Source organism: Hydra viridissima, unplaced genomic scaffold, assembly GCF_058129835.1.
Source record: "Hydra viridissima isolate aposymbiotic clone 2 unplaced genomic scaffold, HvirCarnegie_v1 scaffold_2, whole genome shotgun sequence".
NCBI lineage: Eukaryota > Metazoa > Cnidaria > Hydrozoa > Anthoathecata > Hydridae > Hydra > Hydra viridissima.
Genome location: NW_028324301.1, coordinates 16579377 through 16600970, shown reverse-complemented (window position 1 = coordinate 16600970; position 21594 = coordinate 16579377). Strand labels below are relative to the sequence as shown.

Sequence of the window (21594 nt, the reverse complement as noted above, 5' to 3'; positions counted from 1 at the left end):
AACAGACTGTTAATATTTTTAATGACATAATAGTCTGTTGAGAGTTATGATAATCCACGATAAAGATAATGATTAAACTTAGCCAATTCATGAATTAACAGAAAAAATGACGAATTTTGAGTAACCATAAAAAAGTGCAAAAATGCAAAATTATTTTCGTGCGAACTTAATAACAAAATTAACCTTCTCTTGCGACTTTACACATTTTTCTATGAATAAAGAAATCGAAACTAAGACCACCAACAATAAAAATAGCAATTAGGATGCCCAAGCATACAAGAGACCGTTCAAAAGCAGGCGAGTCTTTTGAAAATATGTCTTTTATAACTTGATCTGCATCTTGAAGAACGATTCCCTAAACGAAAACAAAGCTTAACAACTGTCGTTAAAAGGACTCAAACTTTAGCCTCATAAAGAATATAATCTTGATATATAATCTCCTTATTTTTAGCCTGTGCTCTATGAAGTCAAAATAAAAAGTTTACCGGAATTCGGGAACTAAACGACGCTGTAAACGCAGAAATTTCATCACTTTTTGATCCGATAAAACTTTCAATGTCTCTTGTCAAAGCCGCACTGAAACCCGACATGACAAAACCGTATCCAGTGTTCCTATTTTCAACGCTTGCTATTTTCAGCGACTTTGCATCTAGTATAGATTGGTAATCCAAGAGTGAGAACGCATCTATGTACACGATATCAACGACTTTATTCTGCAAGTCATCCAGCATTGTTGGAATATCAGTATACTGAGATTCTATACACACATGAAAATACTTTAACAACTTTTCTGACAAGCAGCTCATTTTAAAGTAATTCTCCGGCTACTCATCCACAAAAATAGAACTGCATCATATTTACCTTGAGATATATCTGCATTTTTTAAAATGGCAAGTCTATATTCAAAAGAATTCTTCAGCGCAGCCACCTAAATAAAATCGGATTTAAATTAAACCCATAAAACTGCATAGAAATTTTTTCAAACTCTTTTAGAAAATTCAGAAAGCAGCTGTAAATTTTGTTAAATACCTTGGTATTGTACAGCATGAACTCTTCAGCTGAGCTCAAACTCGTTAAGTTTGTGACTATGAAGCCGACGATTAAGCCGTTCAGAATCAGTCCCGTCAGAAACCAAATCATTGCGAATATTCGTGCAGGAATCGAACGAGGACTTAAGTCACCGTACCTATTTTAGAAGAATAAACATCAAGAGTACTTCTCAATTATGATCTTTACCCGTAAAACAGACTACATACAACTTCTCTTAAAGGAATTTAAAATCAGATGTTTTGTTTGTTTATTCTTCCAAAGTACTAATTAAAGATATCTAATGTAACAAAAGCATTACTTTAACACAAAGTGCTAATTAAAGATCTCTGATGTAACAAAAACAGTATTTTAACACAAAGAAGATATCAACTAGATCAAAAAATACAAGTAGTAAAGCCACCCACTGTATCTTTTAAGACTGCATGGACATAATGAATGAACAGCTATGTAAATACATCAAATGATAATGATATAACTTTGATTCATAATAGGCAGTTTTAAGAATCATAAGTTTTAAAACAACAAATAGATTAGTTTAGTAAACCAATTAACTCAATTGAGTATAAAAATCTTTTTTTGGGCAAAATATCAATTCAGCAACTATTATCAAATTGCCTCCAGCACCTTTAACTTACCCAATTGTTGTCATAGTGACAAAGGCAAACCAAAAGCCAGACAATGGACCTCGAAGTGAATTCCCTTTCGAAAACTGAGTTGGGTTAGAAAACTGGTCCTAAAAAGAAAATTTGTGTACTTCAAGAAAAAGCAGAACATTAAAGTGTCTAATTACAATTCTAACATTTTTCAGGTACCAAAAAAAGGCTTACAGTGAACCATATGAGAATGCCAAATAAAGAAGCAATCGCATAGCTGATAAGCAGTAATGGCCACACATTAAACACACCCAATATCATTTTATTAATCACGTCGTTTATTTTATTTTCATCCCGCACAACCATCAGCATACCAGGTGACTTCACCAGTAAAGAGAATGTACTGTCAGGTGCCACCTCTCCCCCTTCCACTCCGTATATAGGAAAGCTTAAATCAACATCATCATTTATGGAGTTCTTCAATTCAAACTCTGAGCTTTTAACAGGATCATCCCCAGATTTTGACTGAGTAAAGTACAGTTGAGAGTTAGAGTAGTCTTGACATGAGCCACAAGATTGGACTACCATTTCCTGTAACAGCTTAACAAAAAAACCGCTTGGATTCAAACCAGCATCAAGAGAAGTGAAGGGGTTTTTAATGTATAAGTTTGCATAAAGAAGCTGGGAGCACTTGCATGTCCCTGAACAAAAACTAAATTTGATTACCTAACTAAAACTAATTTTAAAACATACCATCACAAACAATTATTACTAGCCAGATCAAAAAACCATTTTTAAAACAGCACAATTGTAATAAATGACACTGACTTGCTTGGTACTCAGGTGCAGGGCCACTTCCAGCAGCGGTATAACCAGCAACGCTTATGTTGTAAATGGCATAGTTAAGAACATCTCTTTGTTTGTAGTAGAGGGTATATTTATCTAAATCTATTGTGATCTTAGTTTTCTCTCCGCTTATTTCTACTCCTGATTGATAGCTCAAATAGTAGACAAGCCTGTATCCAAGCAAAATTCCATTGACAAACTTTGACGGTATCGGTCCCCAAGATACTGACCACCAACTGATTGACTGCATGTCTTTTACAGTAAATTGAGGAACTGGAATGGATGGAACTGGAAAAACAAAACATCAAAAACATTTAAAATGGCTGTTACTAAGTATACTTCTATCTTTTAAACAGCACCATCAACCCAACAAGGTTATCTTTATTTTAATACAAATATAAAACAATAATAGTCTAAATTTAAATTAAGAATAGTCTTAGTTTAAAAATTAACTTACCTCCTTCAATTGTTTTGCACATAGAATATTGAACAGGACTGTTCCCATTTACATTGTATCCATAAACTTCCACAATATACAGACTGTAGGGCTTCAAATTCTTGATTGTGAAAGCATTAAAACCAAACTGAGCTTCTGTCTCTTGATAAGCATCATTTGTCCAATAAATCTTGTATTTTATTCTGTAACCAAGTATTTTACCATTGCAAAACTTTTCAGGAATATCAGTCCACTCAATATAAATTTCAGTTGGATTTGGAGAAAATGTGTTAGCCTCAGGGGGAGGTCTCTCTGGAGCTAAAGTTTATAAATGGATAAACAAATACATAGTCTTTGTGTGTATATAAATCTTCTATAATTACATGGATAGTTAATATGGATTAACTATCTATGTAATTATGACGTTTAACAAAATTCAATGAATAGAAAATGTGGAACACTCACGGTTAGCTGATGTCTCAAAATTAAAAACTGTACTTGGCACACCATTGCCAATATTCAAAGCTGTTAGCATATATGCTTTGTACCTGTGAGATGTTATCAGATCTGGTACTAAGCCAAATCGACTCTTTGATTCTAAGCCTCTCCATTCCCATGTTGAATTTTCTAAATCTGTGTCTTTGTAATAAACATACAACCATATATCTGTTTTGTTTATGCAAGCGTCTCGCACCCATGTTAACATTACAGTATTTTTGTCATACGGTATGGCTGATATGTTGTAAGGCGGAGGACACGATACTTAAAGTAAACAGTATTTAACACTTACTTTGAATAAAATCCAAGTAAAATACCATGTGTAGCTTAATCACTGCTAAAAGATATTGTAGAAATTTATTACACAAGGACTGACAAACAAATAAGTCACTCTCCAGTGTTACATTTATCGTTTTATCTTCTGTTTTTAAAATGACAGCTTAACTTAAAAGAATTTCAATCACTAAAAAGATGTCTTCATTTGAAACATAAGAATTTTAAACACTCTTTTTAAAACACTCTAAAACCAAATGTATTTTAAAACTACCTTAATTTTTAAGCTGAAGCTTTAGCAACATAAAAACAAGAGTTGATCATCTTATGCAAAAGTTTACCTTACTTAACCCAAGGTTTTACTAAAATACACTAAAAAAGTTTAGCTGATCAATTAGATTTAAAACAATATTTTAAACTACTTAGTTTTAAGCAATAAACTTTAGAAATAATATATATATATAAAAATTGTATTTACATCTGATTCAATTGGGGAAAATATAACTTTGTATTTATTTTTTTAGATGGAAAGAGCATAGCTTAGTTTTGAACTAGCTTTATTTGTAAATCGTGCACCATTCAGTAAGTGGAAAGATGCTCTCCATACTTGATTTTATCCTCAATTTTTTTAATTAAGCATAAATATTAACAAAAAATATTGATAGTTTTAAACTCAAAATATTGAAAAGGAAAGTACCTTAATCTTACAAAATATAATTTAATATCTCTGTTTATAAAATCAGATTTTAAGTAAATAGTCATAAATTATGTGTAAAAAGGTGCTAAAAATAGAGTCACTGCTCTGGTATTTCCTGCAATTAATAAAATTTATAGGAGAAAGAGGCTCCTTACTTGGGGCATTGTGTTAAGCAGGATGCCTCTTGCATTATAATATTTATAACTAATGTTTTTCTATAAATGTGATTTTTTATTTTTGAGAGATACTTGGAATTTCACAAACACAAAAAAATATATAGCATACTACATAACCTATATCTAAAAAATCCTATGGCACCCTTATTAGAATCAAATAAAAACTGATGTCAAACTTATAATTCAAAAGTGGTTTACAACAGGTCTCCATATTTACTTGCATACATGACATACATGGTAACTGTTTAACTGAATATTAACAACATACCATCATTTGAAGTATATTGCGTTTTTGCTATACTAATATTTGTTATTTTTCCTACTTCATTGATTCCATCGATAAATTCAACCATTTGACCATACAAATAATCAAATATTAACGTGTAATAAACAACAATGCTGCCAGCTCTGCAATAAAAAATAGTAGCAATAAAAGAAAAAAAGAACTTAAGAAGTAAAATTTTCAATTTTAAATGCCTTAGCTACATAAAAAACAAAATTGATATATTTAAAAACTAAAGAAGAAAAAATATGATTTTTGGGATTTTGTAGTTTTCACCTATGCCTAAGACATAGTCATACATATGTTTTCTGAAAGTAACTTTAATTGCAAAAAAAATATTAGTGTCTATATGAAAAATAGAAAAGAAAAAAACCATTAACAATAGCGAAAGCATCAAACATTGCTGTATGTTGCAGTAAAGTCTGATGATTGTGATATTGCATAAGACATTGTTATAATATTTGACTATGTATTATATAAGGTATTGTCACTATTAGTGTCATTCATAACTTGTTAAGTACCATATTGGTTATGTAATACAAATAATATATGCTTATTCATAATTTTTGATATTTCATTTATATGAAGCACATTCACCTTTTTATAACTGTGCAAACTTCGCTACGGCAATAAATAACCATCAAAATTGAGTGAATTTGAGAACTTAAAATAAAACTTAGTTTGTAGACCAGAATTTAAAAATAGGACTGGATAGTTAATTAGATGTGTAACAGCACAGCCACCTTACAATTGATGTCCAACTTTATAGGTACATAAAAAAGAATCCATTTGCCAGAGATACAATTTGCAAATTGAAACTCAATATTTCAGAAAATACTCTATGGCAACATTTGGATGATGTAGGTTTTATAATTATCATGAAGCAAAAAAACCATTCATATTGGCAAAAAACTAAAAGGCATGTTTGCAGTTTACAGAAACTCACAGATATTGAATGGTTGAACACTGAAGAAAAATATTATGGTTGGATGATTCAAAGTTTAACCTAAAAGGTTCAGATGGTAAATGAAATATGAGAAGACCAATTGGTAAACAATTAAAACAAGTATACACTATTGGAACCATGCAACAGAAGGGAGTGACAAAAGCTTGATGGTATAGAGGGTACTTTTTAGCACTTTTTCATTTAGAACAGTTCTATCGCATTTATGATAACTTGATGATACAGTACATTTGCATAGTAGGTTCAGAAATGCTAAAGAATCATATTAGAAAAGTTCAAATTGTTAAATCTATGCCTCGTAGATGCACTCAGGTTAAAAGTTCCTTCAGCTTCAGAGTTAAAAATAATATAGTTTTTCTTTCTATAATTTTTTATTATATTGCTAAGTCAATATAAAAATCTATGTTTGCATAGAATAGATACTTAGACTATTTATCCAAATCAAAATTTTGTTGTGTTAAAATCAAAAATAAAATTATGTGGTCAACTACAAATGGACAAAACAGTTGACCATCTTAATCCTGCTTTTGGATCAAAGTGAAGTCTGTAACATTTTTCCCAGAAACAATTTATTATTTTAACAACCAACATTTTGTTTCTAAATAATTGTTGTAATAATTTTTGAACATTAAAGATAGAAAATCATGAAACTAAAAAACTCTACCACTTTTTTTATGTCAAAATTATTATTTTCAAAAAATTTCCAAAATTACACAAGAAATCTACAATTGAAATATAAAAAAAAACAAAAAACAACTCACTGAAGACGAGTTACTTCAACACCTCTGAAACCTTTTAGATTTTTTTCTTGGAAGTAAACATGAACCTTAGATAAAGGTATTTTATTAAAAAGCTGCTTAAACTGAATAGACTAAATTGTATATTAATTAGATTTTTTACACACAAAAGATGAAATCTCACAGAAAAGAAAACAAAAATTAATGACAAAACAGAAATGCATACAGATTCATTAAATCGATTAACAAATATGCGAGATTCTTCTGAGTTTATGTCATACATTTTCCATGTCCATGTTTCTAGTGTTCTTTGTATTAAATCCACTTTAACAGCTTTAAAAGGGGAAAAAAAAACAATTCTTATTGCACACTAAAATAAAAACATTTCTTTCAAAATAAACTTCTTTAATTAAAAGAAAAAACAACATACACGTGCAGTTTTGAATGTAGCAAGGCTTTGTCATTATGTCAATGCCGCTGCATTCTTTACCCTTTAATGCAGGTACTGGGTTGTTGCAATAACGCCTACTGATACTTATTCCTTCCCCACAAGGTCTACTACAAATTGACCAGTCAGTCCAGTTTGAGAAACCACCATCAACTAAGAGAAAAGGACATTTATCATTAAAAATATTTGTGCTGCAGACAAATAAAAAATTTAAAAATTATGAAATTAAACAAGTGAAGTGTACCTGGGCAAGGAAAAGCATTACATTCTGGCTTTTCATCTTTATGGACCCCTTGGCATGGAGTACCACCTCCAACTGCAGGTGGATTGTTACATTCTCTAGTGCGAATCTCATAACCATATCCGCATGTTGAATTGCAAGTAGAATAGTTCCCCCAGCTTCCCCATTCCCCATCAACTAAGCCACAACAAAAAAAAATAAATTTCACATGCTATACTTTGGTAATGATTTAAAATAACTGAAACATGTAATTATTAGCATCTGGTTTTTTTAGTTATAACTAAATTTCAACTAATAAAAATGCCAAACATGCAAGTTTAAAGCTGGAGCATGAGATTCATTTTTTTAATTGTATACTTAACTTCTGAGCAAATTAGTTGTGTATTTAGCTCACAACAAAATAACTAAAGAAACTTGACTGACCTGGACAAACAGGAACATCGCAAGCTTTTATATCTTTAGAGTTTCCAACACACCTTCCAATGCAGTTTCTCTTTCTTATCTGGATGCTAGTGTTTCCACAGGTTTCTGAGCAAAAACTCCATTTAGCCCATTTAGAAAATCCAAAATCATCTAAAAGATTTTACTTTAAATGGATTATTAGCTTTTCATAAGTTCAAGTAATGTAATAACCTAAAGACATTCTAGAAATATTCTTAAATAAACACAAAAACTGCTTCCCATGAGAATATTAGTAAAATGTAATAGCAAACAACACAACCAAGTAAAGGTTTGCATAAATCAAATGTTACCTGGACTAATGCAATTGCACAACCTGTGCATTTTAGGCCGACTGAAGTTACTCTTACTCTCACAAGGAATATCTTCTGGTATGTTGATGTAACCACGACACACTCTTGTTGTGTTATCAAAACTAGGGTCTAGTTCAGAGCTATAAACTCTATCAGCTGAAATGTTTGGACATTTAATTGGTGTAGTTGCATCCAGGAAAATTGAAGTATCATTATAAGGCTTCAAATAAAAACTTGAACAAAAGTAGCCACTTTGAGAACATACAGCTGTGCAATTTGTTTCACCTTCAGCTCCGATAACAAATCCTGAGTGTAAACAGCAGAAGTTTGAATAGCATAGTATTTGTGATTTAATTGTTCTAATTTGTAATGTAAAACCCTTTTTTTAAATAAGAAAAAAAAAGTTTAAACAAACATTTTTTAAATAAAGCCCTACTTGAACATCTTGCTAGCTTACAAGTTTCAAAACTTGAGTTGCTTCCAAAGCAGTCATAACCTCCTTCAGTATGTGGAGTACAAATGCGTGTTCTCCACTTTTTACCTTCATCACATGTCTGACTGCAAGCTCCCCAACTTGACCATTCCAACCATTTCCCATCAACTAAAATAAAATACAAGCAGACTTTAAAAGTAAACTGCACTACAATAATTTAATGTTGGTTTAAGAAAACACACTAAAAACCTATAAACCCAAAGCATTGTGTCTTAACATGAACAATTTGCTGAATTATGAATACATACTATATCCCATAGAACTTGCAACAATAAAGATTCTGCTCCCACATCCAGCTTTATTACATGCAGCTACACTAATATTATGAGTGCTTCCACGATCAAGGTCAGTTAAGTCAAACTGAAGGACAGAAAGATTTGTATAATTGAAGCATACCTCTTCGCCACTGGCAGTACTGGTTAATAACTGTTTGCGACAGATTCTATAACTAGATATTATTCCATGACTTTTTTCGATGGGCACACCGGTCCAATTTACTCTTATAGTTCTAACATTTTCACTTGAGTTTGATATGAAATCTGGTGCATCAGGAACTAAAGTTTGTAAAGTAATTTAAACACAAATAGATTATGGTGAAGCAATTTGGTATTTGCATTATCATTATATATATAATAATGTATATATAATAACAATGTATAAATAATAACATAAAATATATAAAAATATAAAAAAACATACAATGTAGCATTACAATTATGTAATGCTACAAATATCACTAGAAACTTGCAAAGTCCAATTTTACCATTTTAGGCTTTAGATTTTATTGGAGTTTTGTGGTGAACTAATTGATTTATTGAGATCTAAAACTTCTCATTCAGTATGTTGACAAAGTTAGGAAAGTTCTTCTTGTAAAACAAAAATAATGCCTGGTTATAACTAAAAAAATACTATTTGTGAAAATCAATTTTGTGATGCTTCTGTTCTGAGAGGGATAAATCATCCAACTTAAGCTTGTATATAGAAAGGAAACTCTACCTACCTCTCAGAGATTGCAAGTTGAAATTTTAAATGTTTTAATAAAATTTAAAAAATCAAATATGTAAAATTTTAAGGTTCCAATAAAAGGTTGCTTCCAAAAGATGTTTGCAAGTTAGCTAAAGAACAAGTTTGGTTTAATAACAATTAAATTTAATAACAATTAAATTAGCTGCTAGTGACAATTCTATAGCAACTCAAACCACAGCAACTCACTTTGTTAGATATAACTAGGTTAGAAAGCTAACTGCTTATTTGGTAAAAAGGCAATTTTCTTTTATTTTAAAATTACCTTTATGGGAAATTTGTTTATGAAAAAATAAGAATTCGATAAAGAGGAAAAATTAAATTGTAAAGGGAATTTTAGTTTTAGTATGAATTGGTTAAATTTTTAACAAATGTAAAAGAGATAAGCTTTCACAGTTAAACAATTTTTTGGAAATGATGATGAAAAGTTGGTTTTTGAAAGCATTTAAATTTTAAAAAACTATGAAGCACACAAGACCAAACTTTTTGAGATGATTGAACCTGCAATAATTGTAAGATGATGGCAGATGAGGAAAATGAGGATTTTAACAATTTTAAGAAAAGAAATTGCTTTTCCCCCACCTATCTACCATCAAAAAATAAAATAAATTATATCAATACTTAGAGCTGGAACTTTGATCAAATTGTTGGGTTAAAATCTGGACCTTTTGATCTATCCAAGTGTGATTTTACATTTGGCAACTGGAAGCATAATCTTTTCAATCATTTCCTGGTAAATAATTGGATCAAAATACCACCTCTACAGTTAGCTAAACCAACCATGTATGACTGAAACAGTGTCAACTAATAAGCATCCTTTGCCATGATTAACAGTTAGAAGTTGATACTTGGAATTAATCCTTTAACAGACAGATTCTGGTTTCTTTCTAACACAATGTTCTCTTGTGCTCTCATATTGTTTAAAATAACTACCTACCATAAAAATCCCATCAAAATCTAGTAATTCATTTCAAAGTTGCACAGCAAACTTGATAAAAAGGAAAGAACTCATCTTTTTTACCGTTACTGTAAATGCACTTTCAATTAATTGCAGCTAAATTTTGTTTTGAGCCAACTTCCATACCATATTTGAAATCCATTCCAAAAAAGAAGCAAAAGAGTTTATCACTTAAAAAAATTTTGGTTGTCTTTGTATGTTAGAGGACATAAATAGTTGATTACTCAGAGAAAACTGTTGAAGTTTGAAAACTGTATTGTTTGAAAACTGTTTGAAGTTTGAAAACTGTATCCTGCAGCTATATACTGAATTTTGGTGCAAGATGTAAGATCACTAGTACCCTTTTTAGACTGAATAAGCAAAACAAGAACATAGATACAACAAGTAATATTAAACTGAATAAATACTTACAACTTTCAGCTGTCACAAGTTGATATGTGCCACTCCAAGGACCAAAGCCGATTGAGTTGAAATACCTTAGGTCTACATGATACACAAATGATGGAAGCAGATTGTCAAACAATATATTCACATTACCATGATACAAATCATCATCTTTAATCATAAACTTATAAACTTCAGCAACTGGTAAAGATCCAAGAGGCAAGTTTGTTATTTCAGATGATGAGTTAGCTTGCGAGTAGTTTGTTAAGACTGCATGAATGCCAACAGCAATACCATTCATATCAAACATATTAGGGGGCAATATTGTAACACGGCCAGAAGAAAATGTCATTTCTATTCTGCTAGTTATTGGAATAGCAACTGGAACTTTAAAAAATCAATTAAAGAAAGTTTAATATTTCTTAAAAATTTGAGATCAAGCTAAAAAATAAAAATATTGGCTTTAGTTCTGTGAATAAATGACAGATAATCTTTTAAAAGAACTACTAAATTAAAAAAAAAACATTTTAAAAAACTCAAAAGAAATATATCCTTATTCCTTTTTATTAATAATTAACAGCTTAGTAGAAATTTATAGATTTTTGTTAGTAAAAAAGTTGTATATTAGTAAGAAAAGTTATACCATCTTCAGCAGTATGAGCACAGCTTTCAGAACTGAAAGGCCCAGTTCCATTAACATTAGTTGCTCCAACTTTGCAACAAATTAATTCATATTTATGTAAATTGACTAAAGTTGCAAAAAGAGTCGTAAAAACATTTTCAAAGAAATTGAATCCAGATTGACTGCCATCACATTTTAATATGTAGTTTTTTAAATCTCCATTTGCACAGCTTATATGTAGCGCATCCCATGATACCACCATTGACATAGAAGAATCATTTTGTAAATGAACCGAACCAGGTGCACAACTTGGAATGTCAGAAAATGTTTTAAAAGACACTTTATTTGAGCTTTGTCCACATCCATTCTCATTGCACGGCTGAATTGAAACTTGATAGCTTGTGTAAGGATGTAGTCCAAATAAAGCTAATTCAAAAACGGTGGTTTGATTGAAAAATCTTAATAATTCCTCTTGAACACATGGCATTGATCTTTCAGCATAATTTTCAAGTGAAAAGGTCAAACTAAATGGTCTATAAAGATACTCCATAGACATAGGCCCAGGGTCATAGCCCTGTGTTACATTTACATGAAATAACCATGACTTATTGACTCCTCGAAAAAATGTAGGACCAAAACCTTCAGGTATAAAAACAGCTGCTCTTGGACCAGTAATATAAAAGTCTTTGATGACAGGATTTACACAATCTGGCTCTAAAATTTAACAACAGCAACAAAAAAATTTAAAAGTCTTACAAAAAATATAAACTGGAAAAAATAATTACAATTAATTAACAGTTTATTTATTTTATTTAAATAATTAACAATTTAAAACTTACAGTCTTTAAATATTATTATTAGCATTTTAATACAATATTAGTATCTTAAGTGTAAGCAATATTTAGAATGCTAATAATATTGTAACCTATTATAATAATATATAACAGTAACATAACAGTAAAATATAGCAGTAATACAGAGACATGAAATTTTTAAGCAATTCGATAACTTAAACATCTAAAATTTTTTATTTCTTATATGCAATTTTATTTTGTGATTGCTTACTTGTAATTGGACTAAGAATGCATATTTTAGAACTTTCAGGTCCAGCAGCAATAGAATATGCATTTACTACAGCCATGTATAGATAACACAAACTTGCATTATTCAAGACAAACTGATTATTTCTGGTTGAAGCAATAGCAAGTAGACTTTGTGCAATTGTTGATGCATTTTTTACTGGGCCATAACGTAGATTGTAAAAGCCTGGTGCAACAGGACTGTTCCAGACTTCTATAGAACTTTCAAGAGGATTCCACTCAAATGTAATTAAATTATTGTTAAAAACTGCTTTTAAACCATCTGGTGCATAATCAGGTGCTTAAAAAATTAATAAAATACTTATTATTGATTGCATGCATTCTTTAACAAATAATTTGCTATTTATAAAGTTCTATTCAATTAATTTGAAATTACTAAAATACAAATTCAAAATCATTTTTACATTTTTAAAATTTTTCATAGAACATAGAATATCAAGCAATTAAACAATAAATGTATAAAAACAATTATTATATAAGTTGTAAAATGTTACTAATTCATTTTATAAATATTACTACACTAATTTTAAACAGTTTTAAGAGAAAAAAGATTTTAGGAAAAAATTATTATTTTTATAATGACATCCTCAATACTTTCATAACTCACCATCACTCTGGGTTCGAAAAATAGCATAGTTTGCAACACCAATTCCACTCCCTTTTTGTGTTGTTGCATAAGCAACAACACATAATTGCATAAAAGGAAAGTTAGAAGTGTCAAAACTAAATTTTAGTTTTCCATTGGTAGAAGGATTATAAGCTATAGAAACAGTAGATTGGTTGTAACTGAATTTACTAAAAAAAAAAAGTCATTGAAACTAAAATAATATAGTAACAAAATAAAATAACATAGTTTCAAAAACCTTTGAAATATAAATTTAAAAAATTTAACAGAAAGAAATTAGGAACCCAAACCTTTCTGAACTATTGCAAGAATCTTCAGATGTTTTAATTCTGTATAAAAACTGATAGCTATATGGAATTCCCTTCCAAGAACTCATGCTTATTTGATCTACATCACATTGCATAATTTTCAATTGTTGATTAGCTATACAGCTCAGTTTAGGATAATCAACAGGCTCTGAGATAGAAATACAGAGGTCAGTTTAAGATAGTCAACAGGCTCTGATGCAGAAATACATTTTCATATAAAATCCCAATAGTGTAAAAAGAAACAAACAAACAAAAAAGAAATTTAATCATTCATTTTTTTATTGTCAACATTATTCTAATAACAGAAAAAGTATCAGAATAATTACAAATAAAGAACAAAAATAATACAAAATTAATGTTAATGCTATTTTAAATTATTAAAAAAAACTATTTATCCAAACCTCCCTCAGCTGTCATAAAGGTTTTAACTTGTGGAATGCAAGTACTCTGTTTTCTTCTGATGGTTTCCAAGGCAAAACAAACTTTGTATTCAGTAAAAGCATCCAAACGATCAATTAAAATGAAGTTGGTGTTGTTAGACCATATTTGATTTGTAATTAAGTTATTATCAGCTCTACTACACTGAATAAAAATTTTACTAATAGGGTATCTTTCATCTTCAAATAGCTCCAAGGAAAAGGCTATAGATGTTTGACTTTGCGAAAGCACTTTATATGATGTAAATCTTGAATAATATACTGAAAATTAAATTTATATAGTTAATTTTGTTTCAATTCAAATATTTTAAATGAGTTCAATTAAAAAAAAAAATTTTGCTTTAAATTTTAAAATAAAGAAAATTACCAAGTAAATCATCTGCTGATTGTGGGTATACTGAAAAGCAAAGAAAATGATAAGATACTGTTTACAGTCAAAATAATTTATTTTGACAAACTAGTTCTTTTTCTGGCACCTCAAAAGAAATTAGTTATATTTTAAGAAACAAAACCTCTAGCAAACAAAACTAACTTGTATTACCTGAAAAAATATTTAGATAGCCATTATTAATTCCAGCAACTTTTTTAAACAGATCATTGCTCTGAACAGTGAGATATATATTCAACCGGCCACAGACCTTAGTACTTAAAAAAAAATATTGCTTTTTCAGAAGACTCCATAATCCATTATTAATTGCTATTTAAATTAAATAGAATAAATATTTTTTTGTTTGATTGAATAAGAAATTTACTTATTAAATTATTTTACCTCTGACCCTTATATATTGAAGTAATTTCAACTAACAAGAACTCAGTGATTGATGAATGAAGTAATTCTGTTACCTTTTAAAAGAAGATAATAAATTTTATAGTTCTGTTATCTCTTAAAAGAATGCACATTAAAGTAGCACAAAAACTCATATAAAAATTATTAATTATCTCATGTTTATTATATCTCACATATACTTATCAAAAACAATTAAAACCTGAGATTCCAGTTTGCTAACAACATTTTCATAGAGATAGTTACCAGGTAAACAATTGTCATAAATCCAGACTTCTATTGAGCAGAAACCAAACTGTGATGGTTTAGTCATCTGTTTAACTTTTTCTGAACTTAGTCCACCTACAATATTAAAAAAGAAACTGTCAAAATGTTATCTGATCTCAAATTGAAAATAAAATTATTTACTTTAAATATCTATATAATTACAAACCTGTCAACTGTCTCCAGAAAATGACATAAGGAGGAACATCTCCAACAAATATTTCATCAAATAAAGTAGCATTTGATCCAACCCTGGACACACGCACATTATTTTCTGTTGTCAAAGGTAGAGTAGTAGATATGCATTCAGTGCTTGCAACAGGTTCACTATCAATATAAACTGTTATGCTGCCATTAAAAACAAATGCAAAATTGTACCATAATCCAGATTTTCCAGGCAATTGATATAAGCAGTCATCATGAAAAACCAGGGTTGGTGTTAATGCTGTAGAAACATTAGTGCTCATCACACCACAAATTAATGTTACAAGTGATGTAGTAATAATTGGCTGATATTCATCTAAACTTTCGCAGGTGTGTCTAACCCAGACTGAAAATGTATGAGAACTACCACTAAGATAATTCAAAATATCTTGATCCCCAACAACAATACCCTTTGCCTCAGTTGACAATCCATAATTTATAAAACCCAACACTGAAACAGTTTCTGAAGATAGTTCAACTTCATAACCATCACTGATCCCAGCCAAAAACCTTCCATCCTCAACTTTATTAAATGGCTGATATAAAGTCTTGTTATAATCATTTAGATCTGAAAAAGAATTTCAAGATAACTGTCATGGTCTTCACAAATCACTTTATTTAAGCTTAATCTGTAATTTAATTTGTAATAGTACATTACAGTTAATTACTGTAATCGTTCATAACTGTTGTACATAACAGTTAAAATATAAATTGGTTTTCTATGATGTATTTTATCAACTAATTTAAAAGTTAACTTTAACTTAATTTCTATTAAATTTATTTTTTTTGTTTATTAGAAATAATTTTTTTTTTTAATTAAAAGTTCTAAAGCTTTATCTAAAAGGGAAAGAACAGAAAGTACAATGGTCTTAAAAAAGCTTAGATACAAACTAGAATAAAAAAAAGAAAATTGCTGATGATGCTTAAAATTTTAGAGGTTTTTTAAATATAACGCTGAAAACAAATACAAAGCTAAAGAGACTTCAAAATCTATTACAAGTTCAAAGGTTCAGAACTATATAATTATGGCTTGGATCAACATTTCTCAACAAAGTTAGCTACTGCTTCTTTTTTGGAACCAGGTGCAATTAATTCAAGCTAATTTACAAAACTTTATTTGAAGGTCAAACCATTATCAAATGTAAGATATAAGGATGAATATCATTATATAAAACTTTATTTGAAGGTCAAACCATTATCAAATGTAAGATATAAGGATGAATATCATTATATAAAACTTTATTTGAAGGTCAAACCATTATCAAATGTAAGATATAAGGATGAATATCATTATATAAAACTTTATTTGAAGGTCAAACCATTATCAAATGTAAGATATAAGGATGAATATCATTATATAAAACTTCATTTGAAGGTCAAACCATTATCAAATGTAAGATATAAGGATGAATATCATTATATAAAACTTTATGTGAAGGTCAAACCATTATCAAATGTAAGATATAAGGATGAATATCATTATATAAAGCAAGATTTAACGCATGCTCTTAACATAAAAAAATGACTATAATCAAGATGGAGGAAATTTTATCAACTTCCCTGGATCTTGACCCTCTTGAGTTTTTCATATGGAGATATATGCTAAACAAATTGAATTCAATACAAACCAATAATTCAGGGCAATTTAAATGTAGTTTAGTCAAAAAATGGAACCAAATAAATAGGTTTTAAACCTCTAAAGGTATGGCAAGCATCATGCACATGTATAGCATGCAATGAGTTCAAAACAAAAATGGGAAAAGATATTAAGACAAACAATGAAAGAATTGAGTCAAGTTAAAATGTTTGGTATTTTAATTTTTGCAGGTAGTAAAATTTAATTTTCTTACACTTTTTTGATTTTTTTGCATATCATGTCTTTATCAAAATAAGTTTTAAAGAAATTAATAATTACTTTCGAAAAATCTTTTTTGAAAAAAACTTTATTATACATAAACTTTCTTTGTTTAATTTACTGCTTGCATGTATTTATTACTGCATATTACTTTTTTTAATCAACTATTATTCAAAGAACTTGAAACTTAATCATTCTAGGTACTTTATTCAATAACTTAATTTCAAATCTGATTCAATCTTCATTTAAAACACTGCACTAAAAGGTTAAAAGTATTTTAGAGAATTAGTTCATTTAGGAAATATTCAAACAAATCTTTTATATCAATAAAACAATGTGCATTTTCATACACCATATAAAGGTAATTTAGTTTCTTAATAATTATCTAAAAAGAGGATTATATTATTTTTTTTTTTTTTTTAAAAAAAAAAAAAAGCAATAAAAAATAATATTAATTATAATATTAATATTAATTAACAAATAAAGAAATAGTTAAAATAACTTAAACAATTCACCTTGAAGACAATCTCCATTCTTATCAAAAATATACTCCCATGGATACAACTCCCATTCACCATAATAAGAATTACACCACTCACATTCATTCTTCTGTTTGATGCATGCAGCATCCACTAAGAAAAATATAAAATTTTCTGCCAAAAAATATCAATAAACACAACTATTCAAACTTGTTAAATATTTTCCTTCATTTTTGAGTATGAAATTCAAATGTGAAATATTAAATCTAAAAATATTTATGCAGCTTTAAATACAAACTATTAAATTCTTTTTATATTTAGAGTGGAAACAGGTTTAGTATAGCAGTATATTTTCTAAATCAATAACTTTCTTAAAAAGCACCTGGAACTTACACGACCATTTATAATTATTCAAATAACAGGAAAACTTTTTGAAAAAATGCATAAATTTTACATTTTATGTAACATTGTTAAATCATGATGATATAAACATGGATAGATTATTTTTAAAGAAATTCAGAAAAAACTCATTAATTATACAAGTGTTCAATTAATCAGTGTTGAATTATACAAGTGCTCAATTAATCAGTGCTGAATAATACAAGTGTTCATATTATCTCAACTAAGTATTTACAACCTCTTTTACCTAAACAAGTTTTTTTCATGTAACCTTAATTCATAGTGATGCAGCATTTCAAGTGATTTTCTTTATTTTTCCCTTCATTTATAAGTAGAACATTGAAAACTTTGAAAAGTAGTGTCATTCAAATAATTATCAATGGTAGTGTATTTGCTTTACTAAAATTTTGTCAACCAAGTAGTTTGCATATTATGAGATGCAGTCAATAGCTTTTCCTTTTAAATTTTATAAAAACAATACTGTATATATCAGTGTATAATTTGATCTGCTGTAATAAGTTTTAGGCAAAAAGAGCGGTTTAATATTTTTTAGCTCATGCAAAAGTCAAAGTGCATTTTCCAAATATGGCTATTTTAAAAACATTAACAACATTCCAGAACTTGATAATAAAAAACTAAAAAATATTTGTCATGAAAGATTTTGACAAAATTTTTTTTATCAGAGTCATTCAAATCACAGTTACAATCAATTTTTAACAATAAATTTACAAAATAGAATAAGCATTAAACAACTATCCATTTTAATAGCAGAATTGAAAACTTTTTGTAGGTTAGTTCCTGCTTTGTTTATTCATCTTAAACATTTTTTTTTGTTTGGGCTGCTAGCCTTGCAAATTAAGATGACTGTAAAATTTTCCTTATCTTTCACAAATCTTTTGTTTGTCAAGTACTGTGAACAAAAAAGCTGACAAGAAGTTACAAAATGACTTAAGAAGTATGTTGCAAAGAATCCTACCATGTCCATTAGAAAAATGCCAAAGCTTTTGAAGTTGATGAAAAGACCATGAGGACTCTAAAGACTTTTGATAAGGTCAGTGTTTTCAGGCTTATCAATCAAATTTTGATAGAAAGACTCAAAGCTTTAGTCTTTCTATCAAAATTTTTGCTAAGAACTTTTAGTATTTACTATTAGAACTAGTTCTTTTAACCCAATAGAGTTTCAATCAGTTATTACTATCAAGCTGTTTTTCCAATTCAAAGTTCTACAACTCAACATCTTAATTTTTGATCAAATAACAACTTCAACATGGTAACTTGCTATCAGCTTGCTTTAATTCAAAGTATTTTTTAACATTTTTTCAAAGTGTTGTTAGCTAAAATATTTTTTTCATCTTTCAGGTAACAAATGGAAGTACTCATTGGAAAGGCCATTGTGAAATGATAAAAAAAAAAAAAAATAGTAGTCCAATATCTCAATATCTGGTGAATATGGCAGATGGGGTAACACATCTCAATTAGATACTTAAACAGTGCATTCTTTGTCCTTAATATAAAAATCATTGTTGCTGAATTATTGGAACTATTCTATACAACTTTTTTTGGATGAAGCATTGTTACCAAAAGCATCTACTTGTATACAAAAGATTTATACAGCACTTTTATGCAACAGAAATTATTGCAACTATTGCAAATTATTTCTCATGAATCTTGAATAGCTGTTACCTAAGTCAACATATTTAATATAATAAAACAAACAATTGCTAAGTGATTATCTGAAAGTCTTGTATCAAATATCAGAGTTTTTTTACAGTACAATCAATTAAAGTGGTATCATTATAGGACAAGTGGTACAAATGGGCACACGGGGAAATAATCAGTTTAATTGAAGAAATTTTTAAAAATATCACTTATATATCTCACAATACTAATTACGATAGTAATTTAAAAATGGCAGAAATTTATTCAAGTACCCAATATAGTAATAAAGATATTTTTACAAAAAAAAAATAAAAAAAAAGTTCTACAGGGTTTGCAATTCATTTATACAAATAAACTTTTACATTAATAAGTTTAGTAGATAATAAAATACCAAACAGTTTACTAACAAATACCTGACTTGTTAAGACACAACTGTGCTGCTTGTAATGCAGAAGGAAATAGTATTTCTTTAAACATTTGAAAGCAAAATATGTTATTTTCAAGTACAATATTCATGCTTGAATTTTGTGGAAGATGTACATCATCATGAACAATACCCTAATTTGTGAACCAAATGTAAACTTTGAAGTTTCTTTTGAAAGATCCTTACACTCTCTTTCATATTTTCAAAAATTATTTTCAGAGCTGTTAAAAATATGAAGATAAAGAATAATCTCTTAAAAAATAAAGATAAAGATTTTTGTAATACTATCAAAGGAAAAATATTTACAGAATTGAAATCTACTTCAAGTGACAATTTCAAAAGCTTCCGTTCATATTTCACCACCACAAAATGCCAATCTAATGAAGAGTCTATGTTCGTGTATTTTGTTGAACCATCAAATGTCAAACTAAAAAGAGACAGAGGTTATTTTAAAATAATTAAAAGAAAAACCAAACATTAAGATTATTATTTTAAGTTATCAATAGGTTTATAAAAAGCAAAAAATATGTATAACTTGACAATGCCAAGAAAATCAAGACTGTTTTAACTCATGATGGAAAACTACTCTCATATAACTTGAGTGTTAACAAAAAATAAAAATATGTAACATTTTTATAAAGTTTTTACCAATTAGTTAAGTCAATTTATAATGCTAAAAATGCTATTTTGATTATCTTTTCCTATTAAAGGACAAAATTTTCAAATTAATCAAAAGTTACTTACGAAATTGATGAGCTTTGAGAACTAATGTATACTACTTTCCCATAGGTAAAACTCATAACTTGAGATGAACTAACTTTATACCAAAATATGAAAGTAAAATCTTTATTTAAATCTGCTTCTGAGAAGAAAAGATTTTTTTTTGAAATTTTTTCCTTGTATCCAAACAAAAATTGCAAAATGCTTCCCATGGAATCTTGGGATACCCTTGCACTAGGGAAACTTGTGAAAAGTTCATTAGATCCTCTAGCGAAAATTGCTGGTTTGGGAAATAAGGAAGAATGATTTGAATATTCAGAAATGTTTCCACTGTCTAAATTATAAAAGCATTAAGTAAAATAATTTTGATTGCTTTAATAAAAAAAAGTTCCTTTAGTATAAAATTTAATTATGATAAAGGATCTTTAACTGTTTCCTTTAAAAAGAATAGTTGAATATGTTGGAATCATTACTCAAGCCTTATTTTAATCATTTCTAGTTTTAAGAAAATCACAAATAGGGCTTGCAACAATGACTTTTTTGGACTCAAGAAAGTGCTACAGATATCGCATGATATTTTTTGTTGGACTAAAGAAAATACTATCAATATCTCATGATGTTTGATAAGAACAAATATAAAAAAAGAAACAAACAAAAACCTAAAAACAAAGGCTTCACTGTAACAAAAGTGAAGCCTTTGTTTTTAGGTTTTTTGTAAGCAAAAAACACCTAAAACTGAAGGCTTCACTGTAACCAGCTCATCACAACTACTAAAAAACTGAAAGCTACCAAATGCAATATAACCACTACCAAGACCATTTTTCAATGCAACAAATTCTACCTGTACAAATGAGATGAAATT

The 21594-nt window shown here is 28.7% G+C and overlaps 1 protein-coding gene across 6 annotated transcripts in view; it reads right to left on the bottom strand.

The window, feature by feature from the left end:
* Window positions 1–21594, bottom strand: part of LOC145193138 (uncharacterized) — a 37425-nt gene that overhangs the window by 562 nt on the left and 15269 nt on the right. For all 6 annotated transcript variants that reach the window (XM_090077132.1, XM_090077134.1, XM_090077135.1 and 3 more), the window contains 34 exons: window positions 21462–21573; window positions 20757–21066; window positions 20319–20439; window positions 20002–20146; window positions 17567–17683; window positions 15162–15764; window positions 14931–15070; window positions 14714–14787; window positions 14486–14589; window positions 14312–14341; window positions 13909–14205; window positions 13490–13655; window positions 13182–13369; window positions 12540–12854; window positions 11496–12188; window positions 10880–11239; window positions 8736–9041; window positions 8431–8595; window positions 7995–8300; window positions 7666–7815; window positions 7246–7419; window positions 6984–7154; window positions 6780–6886; window positions 6578–6642; window positions 4838–4977; window positions 3391–3687; window positions 2947–3243; window positions 2472–2777; window positions 1878–2344; window positions 1686–1783; window positions 1030–1186; window positions 862–928; window positions 486–757; window positions 184–355 (listed from right to left, as the gene is read on the bottom strand). In XM_090077132.1, the coding sequence (XP_089933258.1) occupies window positions 184–355; window positions 486–757; window positions 862–928; window positions 1030–1186; window positions 1686–1783; window positions 1878–2344; window positions 2472–2777; window positions 2947–3243; window positions 3391–3687; window positions 4838–4977; window positions 6578–6642; window positions 6780–6886; window positions 6984–7154; window positions 7246–7419; window positions 7666–7815; window positions 7995–8300; window positions 8431–8595; window positions 8736–9041; window positions 10880–11239; window positions 11496–12188; window positions 12540–12854; window positions 13182–13369; window positions 13490–13655; window positions 13909–14205; window positions 14312–14341; window positions 14486–14589; window positions 14714–14787; window positions 14931–15070; window positions 15162–15764; window positions 17567–17683; window positions 20002–20146; window positions 20319–20439; window positions 20757–21066; window positions 21462–21573 (7492 nt within the window). The remainder of the gene's footprint in view (window positions 1–183; window positions 356–485; window positions 758–861; window positions 929–1029; window positions 1187–1685; window positions 1784–1877; window positions 2345–2471; window positions 2778–2946; window positions 3244–3390; window positions 3688–4837; window positions 4978–6577; window positions 6643–6779; window positions 6887–6983; window positions 7155–7245; window positions 7420–7665; window positions 7816–7994; window positions 8301–8430; window positions 8596–8735; window positions 9042–10879; window positions 11240–11495; window positions 12189–12539; window positions 12855–13181; window positions 13370–13489; window positions 13656–13908; window positions 14206–14311; window positions 14342–14485; window positions 14590–14713; window positions 14788–14930; window positions 15071–15161; window positions 15765–17566; window positions 17684–20001; window positions 20147–20318; window positions 20440–20756; window positions 21067–21461; window positions 21574–21594) is intronic.